General features: G+C 51.4%; 9 protein-coding genes across 9 annotated transcripts; 4 read left to right on the forward strand and 5 right to left on the reverse strand.

The window, feature by feature from the left end:
• Nucleotides 1–675: 675 nt before the first annotated feature.
• Nucleotides 676–1,962, forward strand: CLUP02_09469 (uncharacterized protein; the record flags this gene model as incomplete). The annotated part of the gene is made up of 5 exons (XM_049288447.1): nucleotides 676–827; nucleotides 915–1,072; nucleotides 1,150–1,267; nucleotides 1,347–1,833; nucleotides 1,888–1,962. The coding sequence occupies 5 exons, from the start codon at nucleotides 676–678 to the stop codon at nucleotides 1,960–1,962; spliced, it is 990 nt and encodes a 329-aa protein (XP_049145591.1).
• Nucleotides 1,549–2,505, reverse strand: CLUP02_09470 (uncharacterized protein; the record flags this gene model as incomplete). The annotated part of the gene is made up of 3 exons (XM_049288448.1): nucleotides 1,549–1,694; nucleotides 2,094–2,304; nucleotides 2,446–2,505. 3 exons carry the CDS (start codon nucleotides 2,503–2,505, stop codon nucleotides 1,549–1,551), a joined length of 417 nt encoding a protein of 138 aa, XP_049145592.1.
• Nucleotides 2,506–2,615: 110 nt separating this feature from the next.
• Nucleotides 2,616–4,657, forward strand: CLUP02_09471 (uncharacterized protein; the record flags this gene model as incomplete). The annotated part of the gene is made up of 6 exons (XM_049288449.1): nucleotides 2,616–3,101; nucleotides 3,173–3,842; nucleotides 3,942–4,091; nucleotides 4,156–4,205; nucleotides 4,270–4,583; nucleotides 4,618–4,657. 6 exons carry the CDS (start codon nucleotides 2,616–2,618, stop codon nucleotides 4,655–4,657), a joined length of 1,710 nt encoding a protein of 569 aa, XP_049145593.1.
• A 393-nt stretch (nucleotides 4,658–5,050) lies between these two features.
• Nucleotides 5,051–5,233, forward strand: CLUP02_09472 (uncharacterized protein; the record flags this gene model as incomplete). Its single annotated transcript, XM_049288450.1, has 1 exon — nucleotides 5,051–5,233. One exon carries the CDS (start codon nucleotides 5,051–5,053, stop codon nucleotides 5,231–5,233), a length of 183 nt encoding a protein of 60 aa, XP_049145594.1.
• Nucleotides 5,234–5,879: 646 nt separating this feature from the next.
• CLUP02_09473 (uncharacterized protein) lies at nucleotides 5,880–6,493 on the reverse strand (the record flags this gene model as incomplete). Its single annotated transcript, XM_049288451.1, has 2 exons — nucleotides 5,880–5,905; nucleotides 5,968–6,493. The coding sequence occupies 2 exons, from the start codon at nucleotides 6,491–6,493 to the stop codon at nucleotides 5,880–5,882; spliced, it is 552 nt and encodes a 183-aa protein (XP_049145595.1).
• Nucleotides 6,494–7,643: 1,150 nt separating this feature from the next.
• On the reverse strand, nucleotides 7,644–8,760 carry CLUP02_09474 (uncharacterized protein; the record flags this gene model as incomplete). Its single annotated transcript, XM_049288452.1, has 3 exons — nucleotides 7,644–8,063; nucleotides 8,382–8,461; nucleotides 8,550–8,760. 3 exons carry the CDS (start codon nucleotides 8,758–8,760, stop codon nucleotides 7,644–7,646), a joined length of 711 nt encoding a protein of 236 aa, XP_049145596.1.
• Nucleotides 8,761–9,788: 1,028 nt separating this feature from the next.
• CLUP02_09475 (galactoside O-acetyltransferase) lies at nucleotides 9,789–10,519 on the forward strand (the record flags this gene model as incomplete). Its single annotated transcript, XM_049288453.1, has 2 exons — nucleotides 9,789–10,138; nucleotides 10,210–10,519. 2 exons carry the CDS (start codon nucleotides 9,789–9,791, stop codon nucleotides 10,517–10,519), a joined length of 660 nt encoding a protein of 219 aa, XP_049145597.1.
• A 325-nt stretch (nucleotides 10,520–10,844) lies between these two features.
• Nucleotides 10,845–11,576, reverse strand: CLUP02_09476 (uncharacterized protein; the record flags this gene model as incomplete). The annotated part of the gene is made up of 1 exon (XM_049288454.1): nucleotides 10,845–11,576. One exon carries the CDS (start codon nucleotides 11,574–11,576, stop codon nucleotides 10,845–10,847), a length of 732 nt encoding a protein of 243 aa, XP_049145598.1.
• A 402-nt stretch (nucleotides 11,577–11,978) lies between these two features.
• Nucleotides 11,979–13,834, reverse strand: CLUP02_09477 (uncharacterized protein; the record flags this gene model as incomplete). The annotated part of the gene is made up of 9 exons (XM_049288455.1): nucleotides 11,979–12,059; nucleotides 12,152–12,364; nucleotides 12,445–12,494; nucleotides 12,807–12,874; nucleotides 13,017–13,034; nucleotides 13,098–13,166; nucleotides 13,460–13,536; nucleotides 13,664–13,706; nucleotides 13,767–13,834. 9 exons carry the CDS (start codon nucleotides 13,832–13,834, stop codon nucleotides 11,979–11,981), a joined length of 687 nt encoding a protein of 228 aa, XP_049145599.1.
• Between the last annotated feature and the right edge of the window lie 118 nt (nucleotides 13,835–13,952).

Consider the following 13,952-nt stretch of genomic DNA (forward strand, 5'->3'; position numbering starts at 1 on the left):
GGGTCATGGATAACCCCCAGGGGCAAGAGTGAAGGAGGGGCAGGGGTGACCCCTTTCGGTTTATCCTTACTGGCAAGCTTCTTCTGCTAGCCTGTTGCTTCCTCTTGCTTCCTCCAATCCTCCCCCCCCTTGCCCTCCTCCCAAAGTCTCTTTCCTCCACTCCTCCTCTCTAATCTCTTGGTATTCTTTACTCTTTTTTCTTGTGACCATCCACTGTTCAGCATTCATCCAATTTCGCTCTCTTCCAATCCATTGAACAATCATCCCCGTATTCGATGCGCAAATTGGATCGCCTCGTGAATACTCCGTACATACGTGCGCTACCGTCTCATCGTACCAAACACCAATACGTGCATCTCTACATTCAGCAATTGATGCCGCTTATTGGATACACCATTAGCACACACATTCAGACAACAAGACCGCAGACGCGAATAGCCGGCGCGAGAGCGAGGCGCAGCCGTCTTAGCACCATTCATACATTGCCTGCCTGCATCTTCATTTCCATTCTTTTGGACGAGACGAGCGAAAGAGAAAGATGCGACGGTACGGATACCTGAAGCCACTGCGCGACACTATTGAATCACGAGGTACCTGCACATGTGCCAAATTAGCACTTGCACTCAACATGCATCTGCCAACCGAACCTACCTTACCTTACTTAGTACTCGAGGAATGTCTTATTACCTAAGAACCTTCTTCTCCGCGCGAAAGAAGAGGAAGAGAGACGAGAGAGGCGAGCGACAAGATACGTACCCTGGATGCACGCAGGGAACCGCCTGGGCCATGTTCATCTCGTTTCAAGGTTGTGAGAGACTTGGCACAGTGTGGACAGAGGTCCATCCAAATCACCGTATGACGTTCGATGAAGCACTAACATCTGCTCAGGAATCCACCACCTAAAGCTGTTATAGCTTCATCTTCACTGCATCTCTCCTTGACAACTCTCCTTTCGACGCCATCTCGAACCAACACAAACACACTGCACCAGGGCACCAGGGCACCATTACCACGCCCCCAGTTCACACTGTAGCCGCTGGGGCCACGGTCCACCGCCTCATCCACCAAGGCCGTTAGTGAAATAGCGAGAAATAGGGGCAATCTCCACTCAAGGTGAGCTTCGGCCTGGAGAACCGGCTGACCTTCCAGACCGGGACTTGCGGACGCCGGGCTCATCTTCTCACAACCCAGCCGCCGCCCCTCGTCTGGTCCATCACAGGCTCATAACTCGTGGGTGTGCCACCAACGCACCGGCCTACCAGAACCAGTGAACCCCTCCAGCAAGACGCCGAGATGCTCTAGCCTCTACGAAGTAGGTTCTACGTAGTAGACGAACAGAATTGGAGGCTATCGTGTGCCGCCAAGCGTCAAACATCGCCATCTTTGGCCTCAACAGATAAACCAAGAACCCTTCCACCTGGATTGCCAAGAGGTCATTCACCTCTCAGCATTGGCATTTCTTCTCGTCCGTCCTCTGCGCCTCACTATCTCATCACATCCCGCTGTCAAGTCCCGCGGCGCATAACCAGACAGAAAGTCAATTTCACTTCACAGGTTCCCCTTCGCCCAGCCACTGCCCAGCGCGCTCTTCTCCCTCAGGTCTGCCATGGCAAGCTCCCACCGACTCTGCCCAGCCCAATCCAACATGCTTGGGATGAACACGGCAGCGATCTGAAAGAATTTTTCATCCTCATCTGCCACATACGGATACATCTCCTTGTTAGCAGCACTGCAATCAACTTCCGGCATGGTTTTCTTGTTATCTCCACCGTGGCCAACTCGACTGTCAATATCAGCCTCCAAGGTGTCACTCGCCAAAGGCCCAAATCTCCAGTGAGAACCACAGATAATGTTACAATGGGTAATTCAATACTCTGTGCAATGCAGGAGCAGAACAACCCAGAGAGCCAGGCTCCCAGCAGATGCGTCCACGTCGACGGAAGTACTCTGTACACAGTCTGACTGCAGCGGCGGTCCAGACCTTCAGGCCAATCATCCCACTACTCGTCTGTTCTCCCAGTCATCCCACACCATCCATTCATGATCCATCAGGCTTGCAGCGCTTGGCTGTTGCTGTCTCGCAGCACTCGAACCCAGACGGACCGATGTTTCTGGCGGTTGTCCCATGACAAAGCGCTGCGCAATCTGCTCGTATCCTTGCTTGACGGATGCCTCACTGCTGAGCAAATGCAAATCAAGCTGAGCTAGCCAACGCATGACGGACAGCTTCACCACCAGCTCGGGACGGACGGGGGCTGACCGAATTCTCCGAATTGACTGACGACGAAGCAGCGCATCGACAAACTGTCAACCACAGCCCCAGAGGCAAAACTTTCATATCGCCGCCAATACGAGGCTTGGAGGCACACCTACAGGCTGTGTGGGTGTGCTACTTCTACACAGTGAAGGCCTTTAGTTCCGACCAGCAGTGCAGTCAGCGCTAACCGCCATGTTCCCTGAGTCGACGGGGTTTTCCAGTACTGTGTCGGTGCTGGCAGCATCCATACTGGCAGCGTATGTATCCGTATGGGCACCTAATACTCGCCAGTTGCCAACTTGCAAGAGCAACAAAAATAGGACTGGCGAAGCGGGAGTCCAATTAACTCTCTTTTGGTATGGCCTACCTTAAGTTGTTTACTCTAGGCCTAGCGCCAGGCTTAAACGGCCCAGACATCCAGAGTCTCCAGAAGGGAGCCAGAGGGGCCCGGTCCGAATGTCGGATGCGCTGTTGGCATTGGTTCAAGGCCCAGCATCAAACCATCAAACCCGGTCTTGCGAATCTCAATCTGGAATCACTTTTACTGCGTATGCTCGCCGCCCCGATTTTCCAACGACAGAATTGTGGTTTATGTGGGCTTCTCGACACTGGTTCATCTGCCGCCGCGCAGGAAGCCAATACGATGGACAAACGATTTGCTTGCTTTTTCTTCACCCGTCTTGCGTCTCGTTTCTCCCCGAGGATGGGCCCTTTGGCCCGTTCATCGGTACAATGTACTGTACGGATACTGCAAGACGTGACCCGTTTATCAGAATTCGAGAGTCACCAGAGTCTTGCTGATTGTAAATTCGGATCTTCTATTCTATGGATTCCATGCGACGTGGTCTGCGGCAGTGCAACTCCAACCAAGCATTTCCTTCCCGTACCGCATCCGTCTACTATTCTTGTTGATAGTCGACAGAAGATCGTTTCGGTGTCGCTCGCGCCCCGTTTCACACCCATTCAGATGATCTAAATCGCAAAAGGCGGCCAACCATCCCACTCGGCTATCATCCCGCGGCCACCCAGCGGGATCACCGTCCGCCATGTCCGCAGCTCCCGCGTTCTCGATATTCTTTCCTCGGATTCTCGCGCCTTATCCTCATTCCTAACCAAGGGCAAACCCTCGTTACCTATCTCCCCCCGGCTCGCCCGCCCAGCGACTGTCTCCCTTTCCCTCCCGGCGTCACCAAAACCTTGAGCCTTGAAGGGGCCCACTCTGGCAGGATGATCCCCTCAAATCCGTGTCAAGTTGATGGGGAACCACTGAATCCGCCTCCAGCTGAACTATCTGTCACAGTGCCAAGAGATGGACACAGCGTTCTAGAGTCTGCGGCGCTGATCGAGATTTTCCCAGGCCCGACGTCATCGGTGGGCGGGTTGTCGATGCCAATCTTGCTGTTCGCCCAAGCGGGTTGTTTCTTTCAATCTGGTCTAATCTGGCCCTCCTTGTCGGATTGGCTGGTGAATTATGGTTGGATCCTGTCAACATTTCTCGATGCCAGCCTGTGGTTCCCTAATGTTGCTCTCGGGATACTCGAAATGCTTGATTCCTCCACCCCGGTGCTCCGTCGTTCATCTTCTCGTCTCCGGTTGTCGTTTGTCGTTAATCATTAGGCGCGTTATTCGTTTACTCGTTACTCATGTGTTGTTCGTCATTCGTCACTACTCGGTGGGCCGTCAGGGCTACACTGGAATGCGATGATGCATCCATACGTCTGCCGGCCCTGTCGCCTGCCCCGCGGCATATCACCATCTGCCGGTGATCTTGAAATAGGCCTTGCCTACGCCGTAGCAGACCCCATCCCAGACCTCGTACGTCTCGCGCCAGACGGTACGGAGCGGATTGCGCCCCGATGGGCGGCCTGATCTGCCATTACGCTGGTATTGATTGACAGTCGTCATTGTAGCTTCTCGTCTCGGTCTCGTGATTTGCTTTGGTGCTTGGGTTTTTGATATTCGGTTTGTTCACACGATACTCAAAAGCCCATTCGCATTCACATCATGAGCAGCCCCTCTGCTTCATTAAATACGTCTGGGCAAAAGCTGCCTCATCTCACAAAAAGTCTGCCTACATCTTGGCGGCTGTCACCCATCGCCAAGGTCATTGGTCGACCCTGTCAGTCGCCCGTCTTGTCACCCGGCGGTGCGGCCATCACGAGCGCTCCCGCACAGCCCGCAGCGCACCGCCGCCCGCCCGCCTGACAGCCGTTCCATTTGTAGTACGGTTTGCACCTGGCCCTACGCTGGAACTTGAGCTAAATGGAACGAACCCGCCTCGCCGCTGCGGATGGCCGCTGATACTACCTACCTACCTTACTACAACGTGCAAACTTAACCGCTGACCAAACACAATACAGAGAGCAGCCGACCGGGAGCTGCCTAAGGAACACCCACTAGGGGCATCTCACGGATCCTAACGGCTACCACACGCGCTGATCAAGTGCCTAGTTCGACTCATTTCTGACCACGGAGAACATCACCTTTGCGCCCTACGTATGTTAAGGATCCTCCGGTCGATCTGGAAGGGAAAGTCTTTGAGCGGCTCGCTTCTGCGGCAACAGGTACAGCGCGACATTGAATTTCCAGTTGGGGGATTGATGGCTGTGGCGCGGGTTCATAGCGGGCGTCACTGCGCTCACAATGACGAGGACTCGCTCATCCTCTCACTCTAGTTTGATACCACATGCAGAGGATAAGCAACTGGATGTCTAGGCATACGTTGAAGTAAGCCTCGCCAGAGGCTGCCTGTAGATGTATGCGGGTGTGTCACACACCCACGTTTCTGTGCTAATGTCCCACGGCCCGCGGACACCGACAACCCTTCGGCCCCGTTCAATCCTCCGCGTGCTGTGTTCCCAGTCGGCACTTGCTATGATATGTCTTGACTGTCGTGCATCGCTCACCCATTACTCCCCTGTCATAGGCCTTTTGGAAACGGGTTGTGACGATGAGGAGGAAGGATGTGATCTGTGAGACCTGTGGACGGCTGAGGCGCTGGTCTCACTCGTCTACCAGAAGATTGTAGTTGAAGGAGTACCTAGTTGTTCTGCGATGTCACGGGTAGGCAAAGGGTCAACAGGCGGCTGTCGAACATTTGCCACCGGCGTTTGTCATGTCATGTACCCTGTTTAGACCGTATATTTGAATGCGTGAATGATACAGATGTCTGTTGGCTACCTAGAGACAGATTACTGCCTCATGATGATGGTATGTATTCCCTCTCGCCACCATTCGTGCAAGGCTCCTGATAGCTCTGTCCAAACGCAGCTGATGGCTGATGTTTGGCGATTGCCGTTATGCCTTGCCCTTGAAAAACTCGTCCACAAGCGTCATGCTTGCGCATCTGGGCAAATTCCTGTACATATCTCGTAGTTCCTTCCTTCCATATCGGTATCTTGCCCTAAAGCACATGAACAGACTCTTTCTCGCTAGTCCACGCACTGATCAAAAACGATAATGTAGCAATCTCTGAAATACTGGTGAGGGGTGTCAGCATTCCCGACCGTTTTGCAAGTCGGAATGGATGGAACGAACGAGAGTATTCGAAGCAAGTATGTTTGTAAAAGTCACATCTGTAACAGCCATGTGGTCTTTGGACGAACGTCGAGCGCAGGGCCGCTCACTCGAGACGGATTCTCTTGGCAGCTGTCCGACTTGTTAGCTTCAAGGCAAAGAGGAAGGAGTAGGAGTAGGAACTGGAAGCTTACCACGCTCGCCGCCATCAGTAATCTTGATCAAGATCTTGGTCTCTCCAGCAGAAACCGCGATCTCGACAGGCTTGCTATTGTTGACGGCCTTGGCGTCGGCTTCCTCGGTAGGCATGCTATCGAATACAGTCACGATGGGGGACAAGCGCAACTTCCGGCGCGGCTTGTAGGGCTTCTTTGTTGGCGTAGCAGGAGGCGTGAGCATCAAGTCGTCCATCTTCTTGTTCTCGCCCTGCTTCTGAAGGAACTTGTCGTGATGGTCTCGGAACACTTCGCTGTCCACGTATTCACAACTCTTGGACTCCATGTGTTGAGCGAACGGATCGTCCTTGCGCTCCCACGCCCACGCTTGCATGGTACAGAAATCGCAGACGACGATGTCGCCTCCGACTTCCCGGTTGCCTTCGAAGCGATAGCCAGCGCCTGCCATGTCCTCGGGAGAGGGAAGCGAGTGAGGCCAGCGGCCGGGCTTGCCGTCCATGCCGCGGTCGAAGTACGAGAGGAGACGAACGCAGAATTCGTCCATATTGATGTCGAAGTCTAAATGATGACTGAATTGAGTGAAGTAGCTCGAAGGACGCGAGCAAAAGAGGATTTTGGAGAGCTTGTAAAGATTGCTATACGATCTGGCTCGCAGCGAAAGTGGTTGAGTATAAGAGAGAGTGGGCGATGATGAAAAAGCTGGGAGTAATTCGAGGCAAGTAGAGGAAAGAAAAGGAGAGATAATCTTTTTCGGAGTAGAAGGAAGGAGCAGGCTGAAATGGGAAGGGGTGCTCTCGCCAGTTCTGTTAGTTGACTTTCTTTCTGCGGGACAGAGATGAGGCCTCGTGATACAACGAGCAAGAGTGTGAGATGAGACGTGTTTAAAAATGCCTTGGGAGAGGCAAGATGGGTCTCATCAGTACTGTCTCTCAATAAGGTGTCCGGGCAAGAGGCTTCCTTCCACCGGCCCCAGGATTCACCTGCTAGCCCATGTGTTGGAAAACTTACAGTACAGAAGGCGTCAGAGTACAAAGATACCATTACTATCGCTGGCTGGCTTTCTGTGACCTCAATTCTTCGACTTCTCGGCTTTGTTATTGGAAATGTTAAACATAAAGACGTTGTGAAGTCGAGGCTTGAGCCGTTGCAACGCAACTTTCTTTGTCATCACTGTCTTGAGTCTTATCAAAGCAACGGAAGAGCTATGAGAGAGTAACCTACTACTCCAGACAATCTTTGCTCACCTTTTCGATAATGAAGCATGGCCGCCCTTGACCATTCCATAGGGAACTTTACAACACAGGACTAACGGCTCCGAATCCTGCTCTTGGGGTGGATTTACCTTGAAGAGGTGCCGCTAAAGACCATTCATTCCTTTTGCCGTTGCGTCGTTCCTGGAAACATGGGCAAAACGAATCATCATGGGCAATCTATCAGTACAACTTCATACCCGTAGCACCGTCATATGATACATCATCTCCTGGGAGCTGTCGGTCACCTCAATTTCCCTGATGCTTCAACCTTCATACACTAGAAAACTGGAAATCTTCAGTACATTGTTCAAACATGAAGATATTCTATCAGATCAGCGCCATCGCCACAGAGGCTCCCAACCGATATTCGCTTTCCCCTTCGAATACCAGGCCAACGAACACACTCCAACATACAGTCCGCTATGAGTTTCTTAAGATGTATCAAACTGCACCGAAGGCCTCTCCTACCGCTGCGTAGGAGTCTTTCTTATACTTCAGCCAGTACTCGACCGCTGCAGACCCTGTGACAATCACCATGTCCATATCGATGCTCTGTGGCGGGACGTAAACCTCAAATGTCGGGGCTGACTGTCCAATCATGCCGCTTAACCTGCCTTCAGGGTACCTTTTCCATGTCGCCAGCAGGTTGCCCCCGGCATCCTTCAGACACATCGTGTTCATTGACATGCTCAAATTGGAGACACCCCAACTGTAGCTTATACCATGGTGGTCGAACCTGTGCGTGTTACCCATAGTGTTGGTCTTCATCTTGATCGGCACGCCGCGGAGAATGACGTCGATTTTTGAGGACAGGGAGTGGTATTTCGCTATGAGTTTTGCTATCCGGGCAGTACTGTTTGGCTATCCGGGCAGTAATCCACTTTTCGAACCAATCAGAGCCTGCCGTCTAAACTCTAAACTTTTTTGCCCCGCTGCACCTGCCCACGGGCCACCTAGCGCATATGCGCCGCAATTACGTAAGGCAGCCGCAATTGCCCACGGTCGTAATTGCTTACGGTCGCAATTACCTACACTAGCAATTGCCTGCTTAATTACCTACTTAATTATCTATTTCTATAGGTATTTATAACCGTAGGTAATTACGACCGTGGGCAGTTGCGACCGTGGGCAATTGCGACCGTGGGCAATTGCGACTGAACGTGCCTGCGGCTGCCTTACGTAACTGCGCCGGGTGGCCCGTGGGCAGGTGCAGCGGGTACGGATGTGGGGCCATGACCCGAGCTCTGCAGCTGTGAGCTCTTATTGGTCCAAAAAGTGGGTTACTGCCCGGATAGCCAAACAGTACTGCCCGGATAGCAAAACTCTTCGCTATACCCAACGCTTCACCCGATGCTTGCGCGCGGGGATCTGCATGTAACACGGCAACGGTTTTGTTTTCCTTGTTGCTGTGAAGGACGTAGAATGGTGTTGTAGAACCGGTTGCGAGATCGACCCGGTCTATCATTGTTTGGGCACCACCCAGTCGTTCCACCTGGCGGAGGACTTCGCAGGGCGAGCCGGACGGCGTGGGCATTGCGTCGCAGCCGGTGCTCATCATGTTGTGTGCTTTCTGGTTGTGCTGATCGATGCGTTTGTCGACGAGGGAAACAAGTTCATACATTTCAGAGTCGGTGCAAAGGATGTTGCCTGTATCGTATTTATACAATAAAGATGCAAAGCTATCTTGCTCGGTCTTGCTTATTGATGATGCTGGTTCTGGCTCCGCTGCTGTGGTGATCTCACTGCGCTTCCAACCAGGGAAGAAATAAGCATAAATACTTCCTTTGCCCAGACTCGGAAAGCCGCAGGGTCCAGCTGCTCTGCCTTGTGCATCATGAGAGCTACTTGAAGCTCGAAGAGGGCAAAGGGAAACGACTTCAGGTTTCCTAATGTAGCAAGCCAAGATACTACCTCGTGGCTTGACGTCGCTGATCTTTGGCCAACGCTTTTGCCTAGCAGGGCTGAATAAACGTGGCGCAGGGTCTTCCAGGTCTTTCACACACCTCATAGGTCCCGCGAGAGTCGCCGGGATCGCTAGAGTCCTTGTTGTTTGCTCATTCGCTCATGGTGTGAAGCCTTAGGCGCGTGGCAATCGGTCTCAGCGACTTGGCTTGCGGCACAGGATCCGTCAGATGACGTGTGGTCAGCGGTTCTAATGCCACATTTCATGGATCGGCTAGGAATCCTCACCCTAAAGCCACATCATTCTTTCAAAAGGCACTCTGTCCTCAACTTCACTTTTGAAAAGCTGAAGCTCTAACATCTTTCGCTGCCTTTCTCGCAGAATTGTAGAAGTTGTCTGAAGTTCATGATGCTTCAACCCCGCACCCCATAGTTTAAATGCGCTTGCGGAGTCTTCCGCGACCTGTTGGGATGTTTACCAAATATGGAAGTTTCCCCAGCTAAAAGACTTAGCGTCATGCGCTGTACCTCGCTTTCGTACTTGAAAAGGCGGGCGGAGTCACCGCTTCCACCACCTTGGTAGGCCGATTTAAGGTGGTGAGATCCCAAATTTTGACGTCGATATTCCAACGTCACATTTCACCTTGAGCCTCTCAATCGACAGTCAACTATACAATAGCCAAGATGGTGCCACCAATCCGTACGCAAAAGGACGATAAGGCTATTGCCTTTGCCAAGACTCTCGAGCATGTGCCCTGGTGCGAAGACTATGAGAAGATGGTCTCCGGCATGCTTTACAGCTGCATGGCGCCTGAGCTAGTAGCATCGAGACACCGAGCCCGTCGACTGGCTCAGAAATTCAACACCTATGTTCCAGGAGACGACGAATCTGCAGACGACGTTGCCAACAAGAGAGTGGGCATGATCAAGGAGCTTTTCGGCGGTATTGGAAAAGATGTCTACGTCGAGCCCAGCTTGCAGGTTGATTACGGCTGCAATATCACGGTCGGAGATCGCTTCTACGCCAATTTCAAGTATGTGATATTCCTATGAGTCGACCCATTCCCCCTTTGAAACAGACAAAACTGACCAAGAACCTGTAAAGCTGCGTCATTCTTGACTGTGCTCATGTGACCATTGGAGACAATGTCTTCTTCGCCACAGGAGTCAGCCTCATCACAGCAACTCACGAGACTGCCTTGCAGTCTAGGAGAGACAACATCGAGTATGCAGAGCCCATCACCATTGGCGATGACTGCTGGATTGGAGCGAACGTCACAGTGTTGCCAGGAATCAACATCGGCAAGGGGTGCACCATTGGTGCCGGCGCGCTTGTGAATAGAGATATCCCCGATTACTCAGTTGCAGTGGGTGTTCCGGCCAAGGTCGTCAAGAAGGTAGAACCGGTTGCTTAGACAAATTTCGTAAAATAAAGACATACAATCTGGTATTTAATATGGGTTGTGTCAAGTTGTGAACTAGCCCTGCCTCCCGAAACCTTTCGACCCCTGCCCGGCTTTGCAAAAATCCGCGCTGTAAGTAAACACCGCTGCCCCATCAGTCTAGTATCTGCTTGCTGCAGCCGTGGAATTACGCCGCAGACCCTATTGGCTACAGCGATTGATGGATTGCCGAATGCCTGTGATTCGACAAAAGACTCACACGTCCAAGTCTGACACAGGCAAGAGATGTGACGAATCCAAAGCTGGGATCTCCTAACCACCATGACTTGGACTATGCTCAGCTCTGGTTTAACACAAAGCGTTCGACAAACCAAAGATTCGGTATCCAAGAAATGTATCCAGTGATGGACAGCGCAAACTTGACTTCCATACCGGCGGCGATCATCAGAGGCAACTGCCACCGCAGCATCACCGCGGCATAGGTCAGAGCAAAGTTTCTCGTCATCCAAGCTTGATGGCTCTTGATATCCCCATTCGACCGGACGGCAACAATGCTACGCCTAGCGCTCTCGAGCCATCCCAAGGCGAGAAGGCCAAAGCCAACCTTGCCCCATGTCAACGCCTCGCTGTTGAATGTGACGTAGAACGCAGCAATGCCACCAGTCGTCACGGCAAGGACATAGACCCATCCCAACCAGCGATGAATCTGAAGGTATCTCTGTCGTAGCTGCGGCAGGAACTGAAAAGGGCCGAGTCCCATGGCCATGAGAGAACCCCCAATGTGAATTACGCCCCCGAGTGAACCTATGATCCTCGCCTTGATTTGTGGATCGCCTGGGGTATTTCCGGTGAAGAATACAGCGCCGTAAGCTGAAATAATGAATGACGGAATAGCCATGAGCCACCATTGAAAACTCGGCCAGCTCGAGCGTGACTGTTGAGTAGTTCCCGCAGCCTTCCTAGCCAGGGCCCCATGTTGAGATTTGAGCGGCGTGACAGTTCGGACATCTTTGGGCTTTGGGTCGTCCTCGATTAGAGCTTTACGGTGTGAAAAGCTTGAGTTAAGCATTGTGTCGTTGCGATGTTGATGTTGTCGTTAAAGGTTGCTATCAAACGCCACGTGTGAGCCTGTGTGTCTGCGGAGTTGATTGGAGCTTTCTTACCGCTGTTATATGGGATTTTGAATGTGACGCTAGATCTGTAAAGAAATATGCTGAATAGAGAATCTTACATCCCTTTATAATGAAACTGAGTGGGATGACGGATGGCTGTCGTTGGCGGCTAGCGGGGTTCAATGTTCACCGTAGTCCGGCAGGTGGATGTGTAACCGCAAGGCAGTACAGTCAGTCGGCATTTACTGTACGGTCGGCTAACGGAGTATTCTAGATTCTCCTTTGCCGCCGTATAATTTGAACATAGTCTAGTCTTTGGCAGATGTGGAGTTACGTCCTGCTTCTGAGACGAACCCTCCCTACGGCCGCTTGCAACACTCCGAAGATGTATACTGATTTCCCCACTTCCCGTAATCGAACGGCATAACCAGCTTGTCAATCTAGCATTCGTCACTGGCGGTTGTGGGAAGCATATGTATCTGGGTTTCTTCCGTTTAGTCTAGCGGATGGGTTTGGGCCGATTTCAATGGACCAGGCTCTGGTACATCAGACCAATCAAGATTTCGTCATTCTCAGGAATCATACAGAAGCTAAGAGTAGAGCAGGCGATGGGAATGCTGACGTGCCATTGTGTGACTCTAGCGTAGTCAATGTCAATGCTCGCTTTCGCGGGAACGGGCCATTCCTCCGTTTTTCGGCGGACGAACGGACTATTCCGTGTACCAGTGTCCTTGCCTCGATTTTCCTCCAGCAATTCGTGTCTCATATAATTCTGGACACAGAATCTTCTTTTAAATGTAGATGTCATAAGTCCAGCTCCTCTACGTCGTCTTCGTGAGGTCTGTCTACGCGGTGACAGGTCAGGATCATCAGGTCTCAGCGACACCAGTTGTGACAATGCAAGTGGTGCTTCCCTTCCGGTTAGGTACCTTGATTGAAACTCGTCAGTTCTAGTATGCCTGAAATTTTAAAGGAGGAAAAGGCTTAGATAACTAGCCGAGTTATATCTATCATCGACATCGATTTCGGCAAGGAAACGAGTCATCCATGTAGCTTGAAGATGGTGACTAGGAATAGACCTCGTTCGTTGGTGTAGCGATTTCTATTTGCAACTTACACTAGACCTCCCTACGAAGGTAGCGTCTTTCGGACCATTGTTCCACGGTGGATAGAAATGCATTCATTACAAGCAGCCCAGTCAAGATCTATCTCCATTGAGCCACGACAAGTCATTGGCTTAATGCTTTGGTTGTATCTAGGTGACAACTAATGGTCCGTTAGGATGAGCAGAATCACTAGAAGATGACTAGTTCTGGCTTGATCTCCAATGGAAAGTACAATATTGTTCACAAGGACAATATAAGAGCCTCAGTCCCTTCCCTAGCGGTTCGGCTGACAGTTTGGCCGTGTGCTGACTGCACGTTAATGGTCAATCAATTTAGTCTAGTTACTGAGGAGCCATGTCATTGCCAACAAACTAAGCCCAGTTCTGGTTTCTCCCAAGTATGATAAAATCATAAACATTCCAACAAATAGTGTTATTGTCGCTTCAGCATGCTTTCACATGACTAAACGAAGACGTGGCCAGCCGTTGGAATCCACTAAATAAAGTTGCCGATGTCAACGTCTATGTTAGACCTCGATCTGTAACAATACCGCAAACTAGCAGACCACAGAATTAAAAACAATGCCGGTATGGTGAGGAGTGTTCAAGTGCACAGGGTCGTTTTCTATTTCCCCATCTAGGTAGGGTCAATAGGCTAGAAACACCTAGGCTCATGAATTTTGCACTCTCTGCCCGCTCTTGTAAAAGGCATATTCACTCATTGCTTAGGCTCACTTCTGAGTTTCGATAATGATGCTGTTATGAAAGTACGGAGTACGGAGACAGATGATGGGCGCCACATATCTACGGCACTGCCGCGCCAGTAACGGATGTAGTCCGCTGTTCAGCACGGAACCTCGGCAGGGAGATCTACGGATCACCAACTCGAGTCAATACCCTTGAGTTGAAGAACACCGCAATCAAAAAAAAAAATCGGACACCGCCGCAGGCCCGCAGCGCTCGTTTCAAACAACCAATGTGGCTGAGACAATGGCAAGGGCCACGGCTATGGCCGTGTTTGCCTGTTTGGGCCTTTCAGTACAAGCCGCCGACATATTCTTGACCCAAACTAGTTCTGACGAGATCTGCTAGCAATACGAAGATGGCCATAGCTTACCTCTATACTATGTATATCCGCAGTAGGGCGGCGGAGTCGCTGAAGCTTTGATCATCGGCCTTTTAAATGAGCGAGAACGACTCAGTATCTCCTCCTGTCGATAATTCTATG

Source organism: Colletotrichum lupini, chromosome 5 (genome assembly GCF_023278565.1).
Source record: "Colletotrichum lupini chromosome 5, complete sequence".
NCBI classification, from domain to species: Eukaryota; Fungi; Ascomycota; class Sordariomycetes; order Glomerellales; family Glomerellaceae; genus Colletotrichum; species Colletotrichum lupini.